This window comes from Aspergillus terreus, genomic scaffold (assembly GCF_000149615.1).
Source record: "Aspergillus terreus NIH2624 scaffold_5 genomic scaffold, whole genome shotgun sequence".
In the NCBI taxonomy this organism is placed as follows: domain Eukaryota; kingdom Fungi; phylum Ascomycota; class Eurotiomycetes; order Eurotiales; family Aspergillaceae; genus Aspergillus; species Aspergillus terreus.
In genome coordinates this window covers 1386026-1403710 of record NT_165928.1, presented here as the reverse complement: position 1 = coordinate 1403710, position 17685 = coordinate 1386026, and the positions used below count along the sequence as shown (strand labels likewise).

At 52.8% G+C, this 17685-nt stretch overlaps 5 protein-coding genes across 5 annotated transcripts; 2 read left to right on the top strand and 3 right to left on the bottom strand.

Moving 5' to 3' along the window:
• Positions 1-1502: 1502 nt before the first annotated feature.
• On the bottom strand, positions 1503-2294 carry ATEG_04047 (uncharacterized protein; the record flags this gene model as incomplete). The annotated part of the gene is made up of 4 exons (XM_001213225.1): positions 1503-1797; positions 1870-1988; positions 2040-2098; positions 2150-2294. 4 exons carry the CDS (start codon positions 2292-2294, stop codon positions 1503-1505), a joined length of 618 nt encoding a protein of 205 aa, XP_001213225.1.
• A 457-nt stretch (positions 2295-2751) lies between these two features.
• On the top strand, positions 2752-5663 carry ATEG_04046 (uncharacterized protein; the record flags this gene model as incomplete). The annotated part of the gene is made up of 3 exons (XM_001213224.1): positions 2752-2829; positions 2900-5488; positions 5637-5663. 3 exons carry the CDS (start codon positions 2752-2754, stop codon positions 5661-5663), a joined length of 2694 nt encoding a protein of 897 aa, XP_001213224.1.
• Positions 5664-6567: 904 nt separating this feature from the next.
• ATEG_04045 (putative mitochondrial inner membrane protease subunit Imp2) lies at positions 6568-7478 on the bottom strand (the record flags this gene model as incomplete). Its single annotated transcript, XM_001213223.1, has 2 exons — positions 6568-6940; positions 6988-7478. 2 exons carry the CDS (start codon positions 7476-7478, stop codon positions 6568-6570), a joined length of 864 nt encoding a protein of 287 aa, XP_001213223.1.
• Positions 7479-7985: 507 nt separating this feature from the next.
• On the top strand, positions 7986-9078 carry ATEG_04044 (macro domain-containing protein; the record flags this gene model as incomplete). The annotated part of the gene is made up of 2 exons (XM_001213222.1): positions 7986-8623; positions 8682-9078. The coding sequence occupies 2 exons, from the start codon at positions 7986-7988 to the stop codon at positions 9076-9078; spliced, it is 1035 nt and encodes a 344-aa protein (XP_001213222.1).
• A 6024-nt stretch (positions 9079-15102) lies between these two features.
• nsdD (GATA-type sexual development transcription factor NsdD) lies at positions 15103-16626 on the bottom strand (the record flags this gene model as incomplete). The annotated part of the gene is made up of 3 exons (XM_001213221.1): positions 15103-15312; positions 15456-15785; positions 15874-16626. 3 exons carry the CDS (start codon positions 16624-16626, stop codon positions 15103-15105), a joined length of 1293 nt encoding a protein of 430 aa, XP_001213221.1.
• Positions 16627-17685: the final 1059 nt, after the last annotated feature.

The window sequence follows — 17685 nt, the reverse complement described above, 5'->3', positions numbered from 1 at the left end:
CCGATGGAGTCACTGGGGAAAGCATATGGCTGAGGAGTGGATGTATTCTCCGTATTCCTGGGCTAGAGAGAGGAGCTTCCGGAAGGTTGGTGCCGAAGAAAGCCCAAGGGGAAATCGGTAGCTAACAACATCAGGAGGAGAATCATTGGCCATGTAGGGAGACCTCACCGTCCCTATTTTTGTGATTCGCCGTCTTACGGATACTTGGTGTTCAATTTAGAGAAAAACGGCTTTTAGATATTTATACGCTTTTGTTAGACCTGCCACATTCTTATTTTAGGGTCGTAGAGTGTTGGGAAGCGAAGATAGAGAATAATTAAAACCATCTGCCGGCAAAAGTGTACCCGGCCGGCTCAGGAATCCCCTTTGATATCCGATATCTAACAGACTAGCCACGCTCCAAGTCACAGATTGTGGAGACAGAGTGGGCTCCCTTCTCTTGAATTCCGCTAGGTAGATAGGTATAGGGGGCTCTTTAGCTTCATTTTGCCGACACGGTGGATATACCTAGTCATTATTTAGCTACTAAGGCTCTAGTTTCTGTCTATACCGACGGATGACAGTCTTGTTCCAATTACGCTGGCTGAGGTCTGTCTTGAAGAATAAGTGATCCATTGTGGCATTTTCATCTAAGGTCGCTCGCGTAAATAACTGTGTCACTTCCCCGTCAATGCCGTGGGCTCAAAATAGAACAGCCCAATAGGATACTCCCATCCACCTACTCTGTACGCAGGGGAAGCTTATCTCAGGCTTTGTCTTATCGATCTAGATCTACACTTTTTGCCGGACAATGGGATAGCCCATGTTTTGTCCTTCGCAAGACCGCGATGGGCTTGACTACCCCTTCTTGCGGGAGGGATGACAATCATCTGTGCGTATACACTATATATATATATATACAGTGCTGTTACATATAGAATAGACAAGATGTCCTGGTAATACTTTGCTGGGTCGCTGGATGATATATATCTATAAGTCACTTGTATGTATGACAAAGCATCCCAAGTCAAGAATCCTTGCTTGAAATTAAACATCTATGCTCTGGCAGTTAAGTAAGTAGACACAGAACACCAAGCCTGCTTATGAGACCGCACATAAGAGATTCGTTTCGGAGGACACCTGCTTCTGAGCCGACTAGTCTTGCATTTCAGCTCTGGATGTGTAAAAGACATGATGCGTGATCATGGGCTGGTACTCGGACATGTCCCTTACGTCAATATCTACGTTCCGTGCGTCAGACAAATGCACACATGCGATGACCAGAACCCAACAGCTTGCTTGGTGTCTACCTTAATAAGCCTATCGGTATCTGTGGGCCGTCTGTAGAGTCTCAATACAACTCTCCAAAAGGAACAGCCGGGGGCAGGAGATCGCGCCAGAGAAATCTGATACATATATTTTAGAATATATACATAGACTGAAAGGTTACACGCTCAGAATGCTATGCACTGCGCCGTTGTTTCGCAGAAAGACGGCTTTATACATGTTCGCGAAAAATATATCTACCACTGGGCTTCCTTGCGGGACTGGAAGCCCTTCAGGATGTTGACTCTCTTCTCCAGAGCCTCGACCTCACGCGTCAGCGCGGCACTAACCTTCTCGGGGTCGCTGCCCAGCTTGGCGTAGAAGTCCTTCCGGTAAGGGGTAGCGGACATGGCGGCCGAGAAGATGGGCTTGATCACGAAGGAGTGGTGAGGCTTGAGGGTGTTTCCGTAGGCACTACGGAAGGATTCAGAGAGTTCGGAGGAGGAGTTGTCGATGTTGTGGCGGAGAGACTGGGCGGTGAAGTCAAGACCCCTATCAAAAGTGCAATGATTAGAAAACCGATGAATAGACACTATATGCAAAACACTGTGGTGGAGACTATACCGGACAAGCCACACGAGGCCCTCAGTAGCAACGTGCTTCTTGGTCTTCAATTCGTTCACGACGAGGGCCTGGAGAGTCTCAGACTCACCAGGGGCAGCCAGCTGCCGGTCTCTGACTTTCTGTAGGGTATTAGGCGCATGTAATTCTGAGTTCGCGAGAGGAAGACAGACCTTGATGTTGCCAGTGAGATCGCTCTTGACAGGACTGAAGGCAGCGGAACCAAGGACATCTTCGAGGAATTAGTAAATATCCAACCCACGGACTTCTATAGACCACGTACCAAACAGAGCCACTAAGGATTCAGCGGCTTCGAGGAATTCGGTGGTCGAGATTCCATCATCGTTGCCGGCATCAATGGGGACATCAGCGAAAGAGCGCTTGATGGTGTCGAACCAAGTACCACCGGGAGGGATAGCAGCAGACATGTTGATTCGGTGAATTGTTCAAGAGAGAGAGATTGAAACAATGAAGATGTTGAGTATGAGATATGGGAGAAGGACAGAGTGGAGGGGCAACAGCTATGTGGACAGTTATCAACAACGGCCACACCGCCGGGAGCGGGACACGCAAGCGGTGAAGCATCAGGAGCGGGTCTCCGCCGCCCCCTGACGCAAACAGAGCAAACAGGGCACAGTCACGGGGTGAGTCCGACATCGACGTCATCGACCCCAGGGAAAGGGAAACTCTATTGTTCCTGAGCAGCTGAGTCTCTCCTCCCTTTCTCAACAGGCATAAGACGCTTGTCGCGCAGGATTGATCTCTCTCCCCATTGTACTCACCAGGGCTGTTTCTCCCTTCATGCTGGTCTAACTCCTGCCGTTCTGGCGATCGTCGAGTGCCATGAGCACGCACTCACCCGCTGATCAGCATGTCAGCACCGGAATGGAGACGGATCCACGTAACACATCTCACGGTTGCTGCCATGACACCGAATCGGAATTCTATACACTCGAACAGCTGGTGAGTTTATTTGCGTACCTTTTTATCCCCACATTCCGCACGGTATCCCTCGAGTTGACACATCTTCCAGCGATATGCATCGGCCGATCATCTGCACCTGACCAGTAGACGATTCTTTATTGGTCCTATTCCCAAAGGCTGGCTGCAAAACCACCGGAAATCTTGGTATAAGACGAGAATAAAGTTCAGAAACTATACTTCGAGGACCGTCACTTTCTCTGCCGAAACGCAAGTCAATCCTTCCGCCGCAAACCCAGACATCTCCGAATTGCAACTGCCGACCGCGGACCAAGAGGAGCAAGACCAAGACCAGGATCAAGGGGAGACAACAGAGGAAGAAGGGGAAGAAGCCGAACAAGAGAGCGAACCTAGCAGTCAGAGAACAATTCGCCCATCTAGTCGGCTTCGGACATTGAATGAGCCTCTGGGGGCTGCCCAAACTCTTCCAACATCCGATTCAGGTGGTCTTTCCTCGCCCAACGGAAGTGAGCACAGTGGAGATCACCCTACTAGAGAAGGAGATTCCTCATCCTATTTCACCGCAAGAGAGACGCGTCCTGAGTCGTCTGTCGTCCGGCACACCCCAGTCGAACATGGAAGTGGGCTGAGTACAGGGCTACTCATTACTCCACAGCAACTTCAGGTGCCGAGCATCTCCTCCACTCATTATGAAGCCAGTCAGTCGAGTCCCAAGGCACCTCCTAGCGATCACGGGTCCACGACACCGTTACTAAGGCCCAGTCCAGGGCTCAAAGGGAAAGGCAGACTCAGTGAAGCACCTTCCACGGATTTGGACCACCAGGAGCCGCAGAGCGAGCTCGATGAGGCAAACGACAATAATGAAGACCGCCGGCGAGAGTCAACGAGTTCCAGGCTTTCTCTCACTAGGCGAGCTGCGAAGTTCAACTTGGACGACAACTTCCTGGACAAGAAACGACGCATTCGGTCCCGTTTGTCAAAAACGCATGGCCTGATCTCGGACAATCTTCGATTCCACCGAAAACTCCAGGAAGGCGAGATAATCAGGGCCGAGAACATGCTGGTCCGCGTCGAGGAGACTCGGCAGGACCTTCCGGATGACTATACGGAGAATGACAGTTTGCGCATGGAATCCCGGGTGGCAGACAATTGGCGAGAGTTCCTTGTGGTTTGCCGTGTGAACTCCGACAAAGAAGCACCGTTCTCGCTCCAGATGTACAAAACGCGTGTCATCCCGGAGATACAGAAGAAAGGCGGAAGAGTGTCGCCGCACTATGAAATTCTTCTCGGCCGCAAGCAAACGAGGGTAAACCTGTACTCGTCACTGGACAAGTCTATTGTTATATGGGGGCCTTGCAAACGTGGAACCCGGATTTACATCGTGCGGCCTAGATCCACGGCCCATGCGGTTGAATGGTATACATCTCTATGCCTCTCTTTGGGATGGCAGCGTCCGACCTCGCTTCCAATCAATGTTCCGCATCTTGGGGTCTCCCTGATATTCAAGCATCCTTTTGAGCAGCCAGAGACTGGCTCCGAACACGAAGATGAGGACAATGAGGATGATATACTCGCAAGACTAGCGAAGCGAAGGAAAGTCGCTGCTGCCAGCATTATCCGTGGGTGCATGGAGATGCTGGGCAAGCATTCTGAATGGGCGGACGTGCTAGAGGACTGGTCTAAGGCCGGACGGATGGGTCTTGCATGGAAAAGGTACGATAGGTTGGAGTGGATATACGGCGTGCGGGAGGAGAAGATGTACGGGGCACTTGGGATGCAAACTACTCATGAGTTGGAGCTTCGACCACGACAACATTATTGCACCTTTGTGAATCAAGGTGACGTGAAAGAAGATGAGCCTGAGCCTGTCGAAGGGTTCCTGATCCGGCTGACATCGCAGAGAGGTGTTCATCAACGGATGAATAAGATGTTCTACAAACGCCTATACTTCTTCACTCAAGACCGCTACCTGTTTTTCTGCAGACCAGCGAAAGCACTACCTCCTGCCCCGTCAAGGCTCTGTCCGAGCGAGTCAGAAATACCTTCGACACAAGAGATATTGGACCAGATGCCGCTTTCATATCCTGTCGACCCGTTTCCCGTGGTAAACGGTGAGATAACGTGGCTGTCCAGTGGAAACAAAGTGCATATCAAGTCGCACGACCAGGAGGCTTACGCGCTATTGCAGAGACACCTTCACAACATCTGCAACGCAGACGGCCACATAGACCTATGCCGGGTGCAGGACATACGGCATGTACAGCGCGATAGCTGTCCAGCTGATCCGAATATTGGTGAAGGGCCTCCCGATGTTAGATTCCATCCAGAAGCGACGGACACACATCGAGATGACGGCGCAACCCAGAGCTTTGAAGATGATAGGACGTTTGAGTTGGTGCTTGACAATGGACTTGTTGCCCGATTTCAGACATATAACAAAGACACAAAACTTGAGTGGATGAAAAGGCTTGATGCTTTGGTCCGATACTGGAAGGCCCGAGTTGCTGCGGATGCAGCTGAGCACAAACTCGTTCGGAAACGGAACTTGGATATCCTCGAAATTGACGAAGACTTGGAATCTATCATCGGCCAGCGTGCAAAGAAGTGGGAGGTCAAGAAGGCAGAGGCATCGCCGTTCATACACAACATGTGTTCGTTGTTTGGGTGTCGAGCGATAAAGGTTCGTTGATTCAACCCCTCGCCGGTAATGGTGATTCTAATTGAGCGTACCAGATGTCCGGGCAGCTTTACCGGAAACCCCGTCGACATGCAACCTTCAAGCGTTGTGATGTTGTGTTAGCTGACGGGAAGCTTCTAATCTTCCACAGCTCATTGAGAAAACGCAACGGCGTTGAGATACCCCACATACATTCATCCTTTGAGACGAGTATCGACCTGAGTGACTGTTACGTATATTCTGGTCTTGTCACCGAGTCTGATCTCCTGTACTCCAATCAAACGTTCGATAGCAACCGTCCCGGTCATCGTACTCCCGGTCATCGTACTCTGCCTCGAGTCTACCTGTCTTCGGACGTGTTCACCAGCAGCGATGAGGACACTGCCATTACGTTCGTGGTCTGGCAGCCGTTGAAGAAGAATTACTTCCGGGCACAGGGGCTAGGAAAACGGGGCCAGACGACACGAAAACTGAAACAAGTCACCGCGCTAGGTGCGCATGGACGCACGATCGTGTTCAAAGCTCGGACTCGGGTCGAGAAGGATCAGTGGGTGATGAGTATTGCTTCGGAAATCGATCGACTTCAAGAAAGTCGGCCGGATGATATCCGAATCGTCCATTGAAGTTGGCAAACAGCATTGTTTCAGTGACCGGCATTCTGATGTGTACTGAACAGCGAGTGATATTGTTAGCCTGTACTATTATCCATGAGCATGATACGCATCTAAAAATTCGCCTATCAAGTGTGGTTCAAATGCACACGCTAGAGAGTCTGTTATTGCTGAGTGTCTGAAAGACTGGTAGTCACTCTATGTCCATGGCATTCAAAATCCGTGGTGTTGTATGACTCCTGTCTATCTCACATCAGCTTCTTCAAGGGTGTTTGCGCAAGGTCTCCATTGGCATACAGGCACTGACATTGAAATGTAGCTGACGGGAGACAGACGGACTAAGAGGAGGAGAAAGGATCCTTTAACACCCGCAACTGGACGAGAATATAGCGAACCATGTCTTGCCTCATCAGCATTTTGTATACAAGCATATAGTACAAATCTAGTATATACATCGCCACAGCAGCCGTCTTATTCAAACACCGGCCTCTCAATCTTGACCGCCTCCTTCAACACCCGCTGCCTCACATCCGCGCGATAATCCTTCCCAAACCGGCCGTCAACATCGCCCTCCACAACGCCCTTCTCCCAATCCGACCACTGCAGCCACCTCCACCGGGGCCACAGCACCGCGACGACCCGACCGGTAATGAGACTAAGACTGACGGGGCCGTAGGTGTTGCTGTCCAGGGAGCGTTTCGGGTCCTTCGCATCCCCTTCCAACCAGACATGGTTGAAGGGCACGATCTGCGACGACTTCATGCAGGGTTCGCGGGTGGTGATGCGGTCGCCGGGAAGACCAACAACGCGCTTGATGGCGATGTGCGAGGGGTTGGCGGGGGAGCTACTTCTATCAGCATGGATTTCGTTGTAGCTGCTTTGGTAACTCACCGGAAGGTCACGACCATTCCGCGTTCGAGGTGTCTCTTCCGCTCCCAGGGCCACCCGGAGCCGCTCCACGGCCACATGTTGACCAGCACCATGTCGCTCTTGGTGTGCATCTGGTCGTAGTCTTCGTTCAGGTAGGGCGTCATGGACGGGCCGCGCACCCACATCACCTGGGCGACGTGCTCGGAGAAGAAGAGGCCGATAGGGATGATGGGCGCCAGGATGCGGAGGGCGCGGAATGTGCTGCGGATGGGGAGGGGGAGCGCGGCGTAGCGGGCTCGGAAGGTAGAGAATGGGGAGAAGGGTCGTCGGCCTGGTTGTGCGGAGGGATGGGGGTGTGAGGATGGCGGAGGGGTGAATGGAGAGGCGGTGGGATTGGCAGAGGCGGAGGGCTGGAAGGCATGATTGTACGAGGGAGATAGTCGCGACTTTGCTGATTCGGGAGAAAGCACTGTGAATCGGGAGGTGCTCCCTCCTTTCGTTTGAGGTGGCATTGTCTGTCGGGTGTGGTTGCTGGATCGGGAGATAGGAGGTGGGTTGCGAGGATCCAGAGGCGCAGTTGAGTATGTAGTACCACTGTATGTAATATGCTAGACTTGGGTCACTCCGCAGAATATAAACACCTCATGTTCCGAGCAATGGTCGAGGAATTGAGTTGTCGCAACAATCTTGCGACTTGCGATGATGAGGATATCGGCGTTGAGCTTGTTTGCGATGTTTGCAGTACTGCCTTGTTGCCTGATAAATCACCCGATAAGATAGTGACTTGCACGTGCGGGGAAGCTTTGTACAACTACGGAGTATTTCGTTCATACCTATTCATTCACATCGACCTCGTCTCGCCTTGAACCGTCATCATCCAAACCCGACAAGCTCCATTTACGACCATCGATCCGTCTCCTGTATACAGCCACCACCTCCCGCGGTGGCTCCACAACATTCCATACTCCATATACTCCATACTCACACGACCTCCAGTCTGAAAGACCCCCAGACTCACCATGGCACCCACACACATCCCCATCAGCGAAATCCCCAGCCTATCCCAGCTCTACAGACTCAACCGTCTCCCCGCCATCACCGCACCAACCCACCCCCCTTCCAAACCTCTCAACGACCGCATCTCCCTAATCCGCCATGACATCACCAAGCTCCTCGACGTGGACTGCATCGTGAACGCAGCCAACTCCTCGCTCCTCGGCGGCGGCGGCGTCGACGGCGCCATCCACCGCGCCGCGGGGCCAGGCCTCGTCCGCGAATGCCGCACGCTCGGCGGCTGCGCCACCGGCGACGCAAAGACGACCGCCGCCTACGACCTCCCCTGTCGCTGGGTGATTCACACCGTCGGCCCGATCTACCCGGTCGAGCGGCAGAAGGGCGCCGCGCGCCCCGAGCAGCTCCTGCGCTCGTGCTACCGGCGCTGTCTGGAGCTGGCGGTGCGGAACAAGGCGCGGAGTATTGCGTTCCCGGCGATTAGTACGGGTGTTTATGCGTATCCGAAGCGCAGGGCCGCGCGCATCGCGTTGGATGAGACGAGGGCGTTTTTGGAGAGTGAGGGTACGGATATTGTCACCCTTGAGAAGGTTGTTTTTTGTAACTTTGAGGAGGAGGACCAGCGTGCCTACGAAGAGGCCGTACCGTAAGCGCTCTCCCCTTCCCTTCTTTCCCTTGGCTTCTTCCGCGGCTGACCGGCATAGTGATGTCTTCCCCCCAGAAGAGGACCGTCCGTCTACTTCAGCACGCCAACACGACGGTGAGTCTGCGCCGTCGCCAGCGTTGTCTCACGGCATCTATGGCCCCTGCCCCACCACCGACTCTGCCGGCGACCACCCGCCCGAGCCCGAGGAGCAGACTGTTAACAAAGAGGACGTCGAGCAGAGCATTGACCTGTTGGCTGAGAGTGTCTCGCCAAAGCCAGGTGCGAAAAGTGACGATGACTGGGAGGAGGTGACGGCGTTGGAGTTTGTGCGTGCGGACAAGCCGGACGACGAGTCGGCTGAGGTCGAGAGTCTGCCGTCCACTACAGGTGTGCAGAGTATACAGTCTAGTGGTGTTCTCCCCATGGCTGAGTCGCACGCGACGCAAAAGGCCTAGTCAGGTGTCATCGCGCATACATTTCATAGCGGCTGTGAAAGCGATATCGATTTAATCTATTTCAGGAATGCTTCTCGAAGACTATTACTGATAGTCTCGCAGTAATCATGAAACCCTGTTACACTGCGTAGGCCTTTCAGATCTCTACCCTCTCAATTGGGTTAATGCTACGATCTGGATGAGATCACCCACAGCCTGCCGATCATGCAAAGCCCGTGCGCATATCACCGCGGTTACGTCGGCAGACATGTCAAACACAGACACAGACACAGACACACCGAGCAACGTGAAAATCAAACAATTGACACCGACCCCTTGCTTGGTCGTGATCGCCAAAGAATCCACGGATACCGAGAGCCACCCGATCAATCCCGATCGGCCGGCCGAGGACAAAGGTGATCACTGAATCGTGACAATTATTAGTTCAAAGCCATAAATATAAATCCCCGATTGCCGAGCAGAGCCCCTTGGAACGATCGTTGATCTGGGAAGATCGGCAAGGGGGAGAAAAGGCCCCGGCGCTAAGAACTATGTGGAACGGACCAGCCGTTCGTCCTCAACAAACCTGCCCAACCACACTGTTTGTTCCTGGTCTAGGCAGAACCATATTAGGACTATCGAGACCTGGGTTTATTTCCTCTTTTGGTGATTTCCCGAAAATTTTTTCCCAACTGAAAGAACGTATAGTCGTGTTGAGCATCAAATTTTTCATCGAGTCCCACCATTCAGCCCAGCGGTTCGCTCCCGTGTTGGTCGGATCTCTCAACCGTCGATCGCGCCGGGTATCGATCCCATCCACAAACAATCAGGGTCATCGCACCCACCGCGCCATGAAATCGAGCGTCTCCACCAGATGCCTCAGATAATATCATATCCGCGGAGATTGAAGACAAAGACGACGAAGGGAAAGATCACGCGCGCGCACGGCGGTAGGCTTCACTTCTGCACCGCAGGTACAAGCCAGACACAATGGCGCCAGTGATCTGTCGCGTAACGCCAGTCAGGAACAAGAAGATACGGGCCTGGGCCGCTTAAGTGTAGACAAGCATCACATCCACGGAAGACGGATGTACTCCGCAGAAGATTCGATCATCTGCCGAGACCGAACCCGAGTCCTCGGGTCAGGTATCGCTCTTGAATCAAAACAGGATCAAGATTGACGACGGGCTAGTAATTTGGAATCATCGTCCCGTGGTGGGGATGGGTCCATTAATCAATCGGCCTGGAAAAGGTTCTTCGTAGTTAGTGTACGGAATCCCATGGATGGGCCTGTAGGCTAAAGAAACAAACTTTGTCCCGCACCTCCTCCCCAGGACCGCTAGGACGCACCTCATGCATGCCATCTGGCCAGTAGGATGGTCTCCCCCCTCGTGTTCACGGCTCAATCTCAGGGGCTGCACCTCGCCGACTAACTCTCGAGATCGAATCGATCGACGCTGCGGCAGGCCATGGTCGGACGATCTTGCAGCATCGGGTCCTCACCCAATCCCCGGCCTGGGCGTTCCAGTAGACTTCCATCATCCTGGCCGCACTATCGCAGCCTAACTTCATGGGCTTTGGCGTCCCGTTCAATAGTAACGTGGTGGGTGGTGGGCGGATCGGTGGGATCCCTGACCCCCGTAACAGGCCACAGGTTCCGTGGATGCATGATCCACGAAGGCCGTAAGGTAATCAGTATCGTACGGCGATATGTATTGTACGTATGCACTGTTGCAGGCAGAAGATTGAAAGACACTCGACCGGCCTCCAACGCGAGTCTCACTGTTTCGCTGGCACAGTCCACCTGGTTCGAATCATGGGGGCTCCCGATGTGAGACGTTCAATTACTGCTGCCGTGTAACGGGTAGCAATCATGCAGACCTCCAATCTGATCTACCTGGTGCGGGCGGCGTTCTGTAGGGAGGGAACAATATCGATGCAGGTGGACATAAGCAATACTGCTGCGGTATCAGTCTGCGTCCCACAGCATATGTATGTATGTATGTATGTATGTATGTATGTATGTCGTAGGGAGGAAGCGTGCCCAACGTATGGAACGCAACTTACCCCGTACATACCGCTGCGCCAGGTACCTTGAGGTACCTGGTACCCGATACCATACGGTCCTGCAGGCAAAGACCAAAGAGGAAGGAGGACCGTAAAGGACCGCAAAGCCGCACACATCCAGGATAATACCTACCTAGATGTCGAGAATACGATACATACCTCCGTCTCTAGGTCGGTCGTCGTCAGTAATGACCAACAGTACGATACATCCCAGATAGGATTGTTATGACGGTATGTCCCCGACCTTCCCAGGAGTATGTACTGTAGTGATCAGACAGACAGTAATACCATACCACAATACGGACTAGGAGCCCAAATCCACGGCTCCCACTCGATCCGACAACTTATCATTGTCTTGCACTAGATCGACTAGGAAGAACGAAGAAATCTGGCCGATCCCCGATCCACCCCAAGTCTTTTGCGGGAGGAACAGATGTCCCCCGAAGGGTATGGTCGCAGTAGATCGACCAACCAAGGACCCCAGGTTCGTCCCTCAGTGGCCAGATAGAGCAGCTTGGTCGCCGTGGGGCCGCGGACCGCATATATGGAACCCCAGCGGACTAGCATCGGGTTGGTACGACGTAGATACGGTAGTTTAGATCGGCTCCTGCAGGACAACCCCTCGACGAGTGGAGCGCGTGTGGACACGAAGACTTCGGGAGACGTCGCCGATCAATGAGAGAAACGAGGGGGTGCGACATCCCCAAGGCGGGAGACTATTAGATGGCTAGGGAAGTTAGTCTGCGATGGAGGTGTTCATCTCGGAATGTCTATTGGATACCACTTATCGAAGGTACGCGGAGCGGCATGCGGTTTACATGCAGAGGGAGGCACTCGGCTGGAGCCTCGAGGCATGATGCCATGTCGATACTGCACACGCCGTCGATCCTTGCTTCGGTATAAGCCGAGAGTGCGCAGCTGAACTAGGCAAGGATGCATGTCGCTTGCAGGAATCGGGTGCCTGGGGAATCCCAGCAGTAGCCGTATTGGGATGTCGATCGCAGATACACCTCACTGGATCGTGTCTGCAGATGCAAGCGAGCCCGAGGTTTAGACGCGGCTTCCTGATCGGGCTATTCTAGAAATGGACCCGCTGTGGCCGTCGATGGTCATCTGAATAGGCGTGCAGGCCTTGTTTTCACCTCTGAGTGGACCGGGGCAATTGCATCTCGTCCATGTTGGGCGGATTTGCACACCGCTGTGTTCCCGAGAGACTGGGACGGTGGACCATGTGGATGGATCAGGAAGATCAAGGGAGTTGCATATCGATGCTGGATCTGGCGAAGGCAGATGTCAACACGACCTTGTCCATACTGGGTTGGTATGTCCACCCTAGTTAGTTATCTAGTTCGACCTTAGTCAGTCCCATCAGGATTAGTCATCCAGTCCCCGTTCCTCCACGGCTAATGACGTCATGTCCTCCGAGTCGGCCGGATCCCCTGACATGAAGTTTGGTTGTTACAACCCGGGTTGGTGGCCACACCGGCCGAGTCCACCAAACCTAGTTTGGCGAAGCGAACGCTTCATGGGTTCAGGGTCCCATATCCGATTCAGTGGCTGGGGAGACGGGCGTGGCGGCGCATCGTGATTTGGAATCACGGGAGAGACATGTGGATGCGGCCGACGACAATTCCAAATCATTCAGAATGGCGGTATAGATGATTCACGGAGTACGTTAGCTTCGCCGGCCAAATCCCGAATACTTCGATATGATTGATTGTCTTTGAGGGCGCGACCAAAGACTACGGAATTTAGTTTGCGACTAGGGCCCAGGTCCACGGGAAGCACTAGGCCACTGTCGTACGTGGATATTTCCATACCAGCTGCATAAATGGATCGATCGTGTGCCGATTCATGACTAGGTGTGAAATTAAGTTGGACCGGGCTGATTTCGTTGTTTGATGCTTTGCCGGCTTGATCCGGCCGTCTAGCTAAAGAAACCGTACGACATGATACATGGAGATATTGCTCCAATCATGCTGCACATCGAAAAGGTCTCCTCTCCATCGTACACGGAGGGAGATCCGGTGGTGAGACCACGCGCAAACCCCGTCAATGCATCGAGGGAGGCAAAATCAGGCAACCGAGGTCGGTCGCCTAGGGCCAAGTGGCGTCCATCTAAAATTCGACGATTCATGCAAGATCGAGATGAGATCCGATCCAACATGATCGCGCAGCCCCTAGCGGCCATGTCGGTGTTTTCGCACTAAATCGGACCCGAACTGTAAGTAAGAATGCGCCAATCAGGACCTGCAGGGAGCAGCCACTATCGATATCGCCAAGACTCAGTGCAGATTGACTGCGCCTGTAGACATGTGAGCATCAGAGATTTCCATCGCAACCGATGGAAGTGTTCGGGCGAGAAGATGGAAGAACAGGAAAGGGTTAAGGGGGAAAACAAACAATAAAAGTTAGACCACCCCAGTGCGACGTCATCCTGCAACGGGTCTGGAGGGTGATCCGGCCGAAATGTATGGGCGGATCCGCGGGGCGGTTCTGGCTGATTCGAGCGTAGTCTCGCCCGTTTCTGGGCTGCTGATTGGCTTCTGACTTCAATGTTTTGCCGATGCACGTGTGCTTAGGTAAGACTGTATACACTATACCGCTCTGGGTATAGCAACCCCCTGTCATGCCCATGTCAGGTTGAGTCAAGTCCACGAACTCCAAAATTTAGCTTATCTGGGTATGGTGTTCCGTCCCAGGGACGTGGAAACGGAGACACATCGTCCCTCTGCAATCTATCTGGCGCACAGATCGATTCCAAATGTATGAGTGGTAGTGCCAGAGTTTGCCCGCTGTATCATCCAGAAGAGTACCCCCCTCTCCACGACCCTCCAATGGGCACTGGAAATCGCAGATCGGTACCTACGGATTACTCCGTGGTTGACCCTCCGCCATGGGACGGAATCACTTGGCTGACGCATTCAGCAGTTCGCGTGGGAAGCGAAAAGGAGGCGAAAAGAAAAGAATGGGACAAATGGCAAATGGATAAATCGGCATATCCCAGGTTCGTTCCTGTATGACGCCCCATCGCCACATGGCAGTGGTGGCCAATATCGAGACAATCCTCCCGATCTCGGGGTCTCAAACCACCCCCTGCCTGTTCCCTGGAGCACTTGCACATCCGTCGACCCATTCAGATCCAAGGTCCCGTCTGGCCATATCGCCATCTTAATGAAGCCACATGGCCGTCTGCCTCCACTCTGGCAGCCAAGCGGCATCGGGATCTGACACTCGGGGACCATCTCCGTCCTTGACCCTCCTACCCGTTTCTGTTTATTCATTTGGGCAATTTCCCTTTTCAGATGGTCTACAAAGATCTCGTCTAATATGCAAGTACAGCAACGTACAGCACTATCGCTTCATGTAAAATCATGTTACATTAAGGCCGTCACTGTGGAGTCTAAAAGCATTCCTCAAAGTCGACATGAAAGCATGGAGATGGAACATACACATCTGTGAGCGATCATCACCAAGGTGAATTCCAAACAAGTCGGTGGCAGGTAAGAAACAGGGGTATAAGTATAACAGCAACGACAATAAGAGGTGAATGTGAGGGCAAAGAGACAAAAGCAACACCATGAACTGTCAGCCCCACAGGAGAAAAAGAACACAACCAGGGTACAAAGCTAACTGTCTATCCGAATGCCCTTTTTTTTCCACAACGTCAACGTGCGAGGGGTATTAGAAATAATTCCAGGGACGAATAAGACAAGGAAAAGATTTCCACATGCTCGGGAAAACTCGTAACAACCCAGCCGCCTAACAGGAATCCCGCACTTGAATGAATGACCCAATGGACTGTACCGTCCGTAAAAATATTAAAAGACCGAGGGAAAAGAAAAGGGAAGCAACAAAACGAGAATTTTCGGGGGAAAGACCTCATGATCGCAGAAAGACACAAGACACAAAACGCCGGTTGGCATGTCTAATCCCGAAGCCGATTCAACGCCGCATAAATGGATCAAGTTGGCACAATCAATGGCTGGTTGGCGACGCGGAGTCAAGCGACTTGGGTTTCAGGTTTGAACCCAATGCGGACGCCTGCTTCGCACCCATCTTGCGTGTCAGTTTAGCGTAGTGTAGCCCGCAGGCGTTACACAGAGTCCGGGCGCCATCCGGACCACGGCGCCATTCTGGAGTTTCGGCTCGGTTGCAGCTGTGGCAACGGCCAGGAGGGGCAGCTTTCTAGAAGAGGTGTCAGTGATGACCAACGGGGTAACGGTGGGTGGAAACATCGACTAGTAGGACTGGGAAATGAAGGACCCAGCAGACCGGTAAAAAAAAAAAAAAAAGGGGGATCAGGGAAAATTATGACAGATTCAACGTACCCCTCGTCGTTTTTTGGGATCCGGACCGGCAAACCCGCCACTGCCCTTGTATTCTTCTTGGTACATCGCCATGTGGTCATCATTGCGAACCCCACTCGGTTTAAAAGCCTTTCGCTGGGCCATCTCTTCTTGCATCGCGAATTCCTGGTTCATGACGGCAGTCCGTAACCGCATGAAGGCTTCATAATTCCGACGATGCATATTAAGCATCTCGTCGACCTCGTGGACGGAGGGGAGCGATCCCATCATCGGTCCAGAGCGCTGGGTATGGTGGGCCTTGGCCGCATAGTGTCTCGAAAAGTCCAATGTGCGGGTGCTCATTTCGGCAATCTATCGTAATTAGTACACTGGAACGAACTCTGCATCGAGGGGCTCATCCAGAAGCCCACTCCTTTTCCCAACGGAGTAAAGCACATACCTCATTAAGTGACGTCTCCACATCGTCCAAATGTCGCTTGACAGAGTCATTCTGGGGGTGGCCTGCCAAATGCCGCCCTGCCTCGACCCGTCCAGTCTCCGGTACACCATGTTTCCACGAAGTAGCGCCATAAGGGCGGGAATCATAGGAAGCAGGATATGGCGGCGCGTTGGGAGGCGGTTGCGACTGAAATTGGTAGGGCTGTGAATAGGAGGGATAGCCATTGGGCGAGGCAATCGGACCCGCAGAAGTAGGTGCGCTGTATTCGTACCCGGACTGCGAGCCAGACATGGATGTAATTCCGGTTTTCGCACTTTGTGTAGGAGACTTTCCCGAGTTTAGAGACTGTAGCGAGGGATTTCTGGAGTCTTGGGTATTTACTGAAACCAAGCTAGACCGAGATGTGTCGGTTTGCAGCTGAGACTGATGGGGATATGCTGGGTATGGTGCGCCGTTACCAAACGGATTCGGGGGTCCCGGTGGTCCCTCGCCCGCGGGGCGTCCGATTGATAACGGATGGGGCGAGTGATGAGATTGTTGAGGCGGCGCCGAAGTCGGCGCAGGGTACGGGAGAGGGTTGTCATTTCCTAGAGCCTCTTGGATCGATGGAAGGGACTGTCTTTGCGGCTGCGACGGTTGTTGTTTCTCTTTGTCTTCTTCGAGCGCACGTCGCGAGTCGGGCGGCGATATATAGCCTGGCTGGTTGGCGCCGGACGCCGAGTAAGAATAAGGTAGTTGTTGGCTCGAATACATGCTTGTTGGACTGAGAAGGGAAGCTGGGGGTGTCGGAGTGCCTGGTGTAGCGGTAGGGTATCCCGGCCCGTCTTTTCCTAGCAATCCTATCGAGGGTAGATGGTCTCTGGATGCGCGAGTCGATTGTTAGCACAGTCTTGGACGACCAAACAAATAAAGACGAGTCAAAGAGCCTGTCAGTCTGGAGAAGGAGCACAAACCTATGCCTGTGACCAGCGTCTAATGACCCCATCACGTCAATAGTTCTAAAGCGATAACTCGTGTTGGGTCGTCAAATTCATCCACCGACGGGGGCCCGGTACCGAGTAGGTGGTGATGTATAAGCGCGAACGTAGTAGCGAGGGGTAACTGGTAGAACAAGGATAGGAACGAAGAGTCGAGTCAAGGGGGGGATGAGGAGTAATAAAAAGGCGAAGCAGGTTGACAGCCAATGTGCTCGGGTTCCGATCCGAAGTGTATACCGGGAAGATGAGATCAGATCTGGAGGCGTTTGGGGTGGAAATTAAGGATTAATTAATAGGTTTAAAAGAAGAGAAAAATCGACGTCAGGGGACCCGAAGAAAGTGAACAAGAATAATTAAAAAAGAAAAGACAGTGCCACCGCACCCTTTACCACAGGTGTCTGGCGTGGTGGCGGAGGGAGAGATGAATCGGGCGAGATGCGAACGTAAGACGGCCGTATGGAGGGAAGATCGGAAGCGCAGCACGTCGACCAAGGTAACGCGCGCAAACCTAACAACGACACCTCGAGGCCAAGAAGAAATCGCCTGGAACGAACTCTGGGTTAGAATAAGTGGCGTTGAGAGATCAGATAGCCTGCAGGCGATGCGATCGCGGTTGTAAATGTCCACTGGAGGGGAATAATTGATTTGATAGAGCGGACGGCGAAAAGTCCCCCAAATCACGGCGCACACCCGCAGTGCACAGCGAACAGATCAGATCGGAACGGCCCTTCCTGCGCTTCGAACAACCATCTGTCCAAAGCCAAAACCTCGCACAAAAAGAAATAAATTCCCCTAATGGAGAAAAAAATAAATCCCTTTGATTATTAATTTCTTT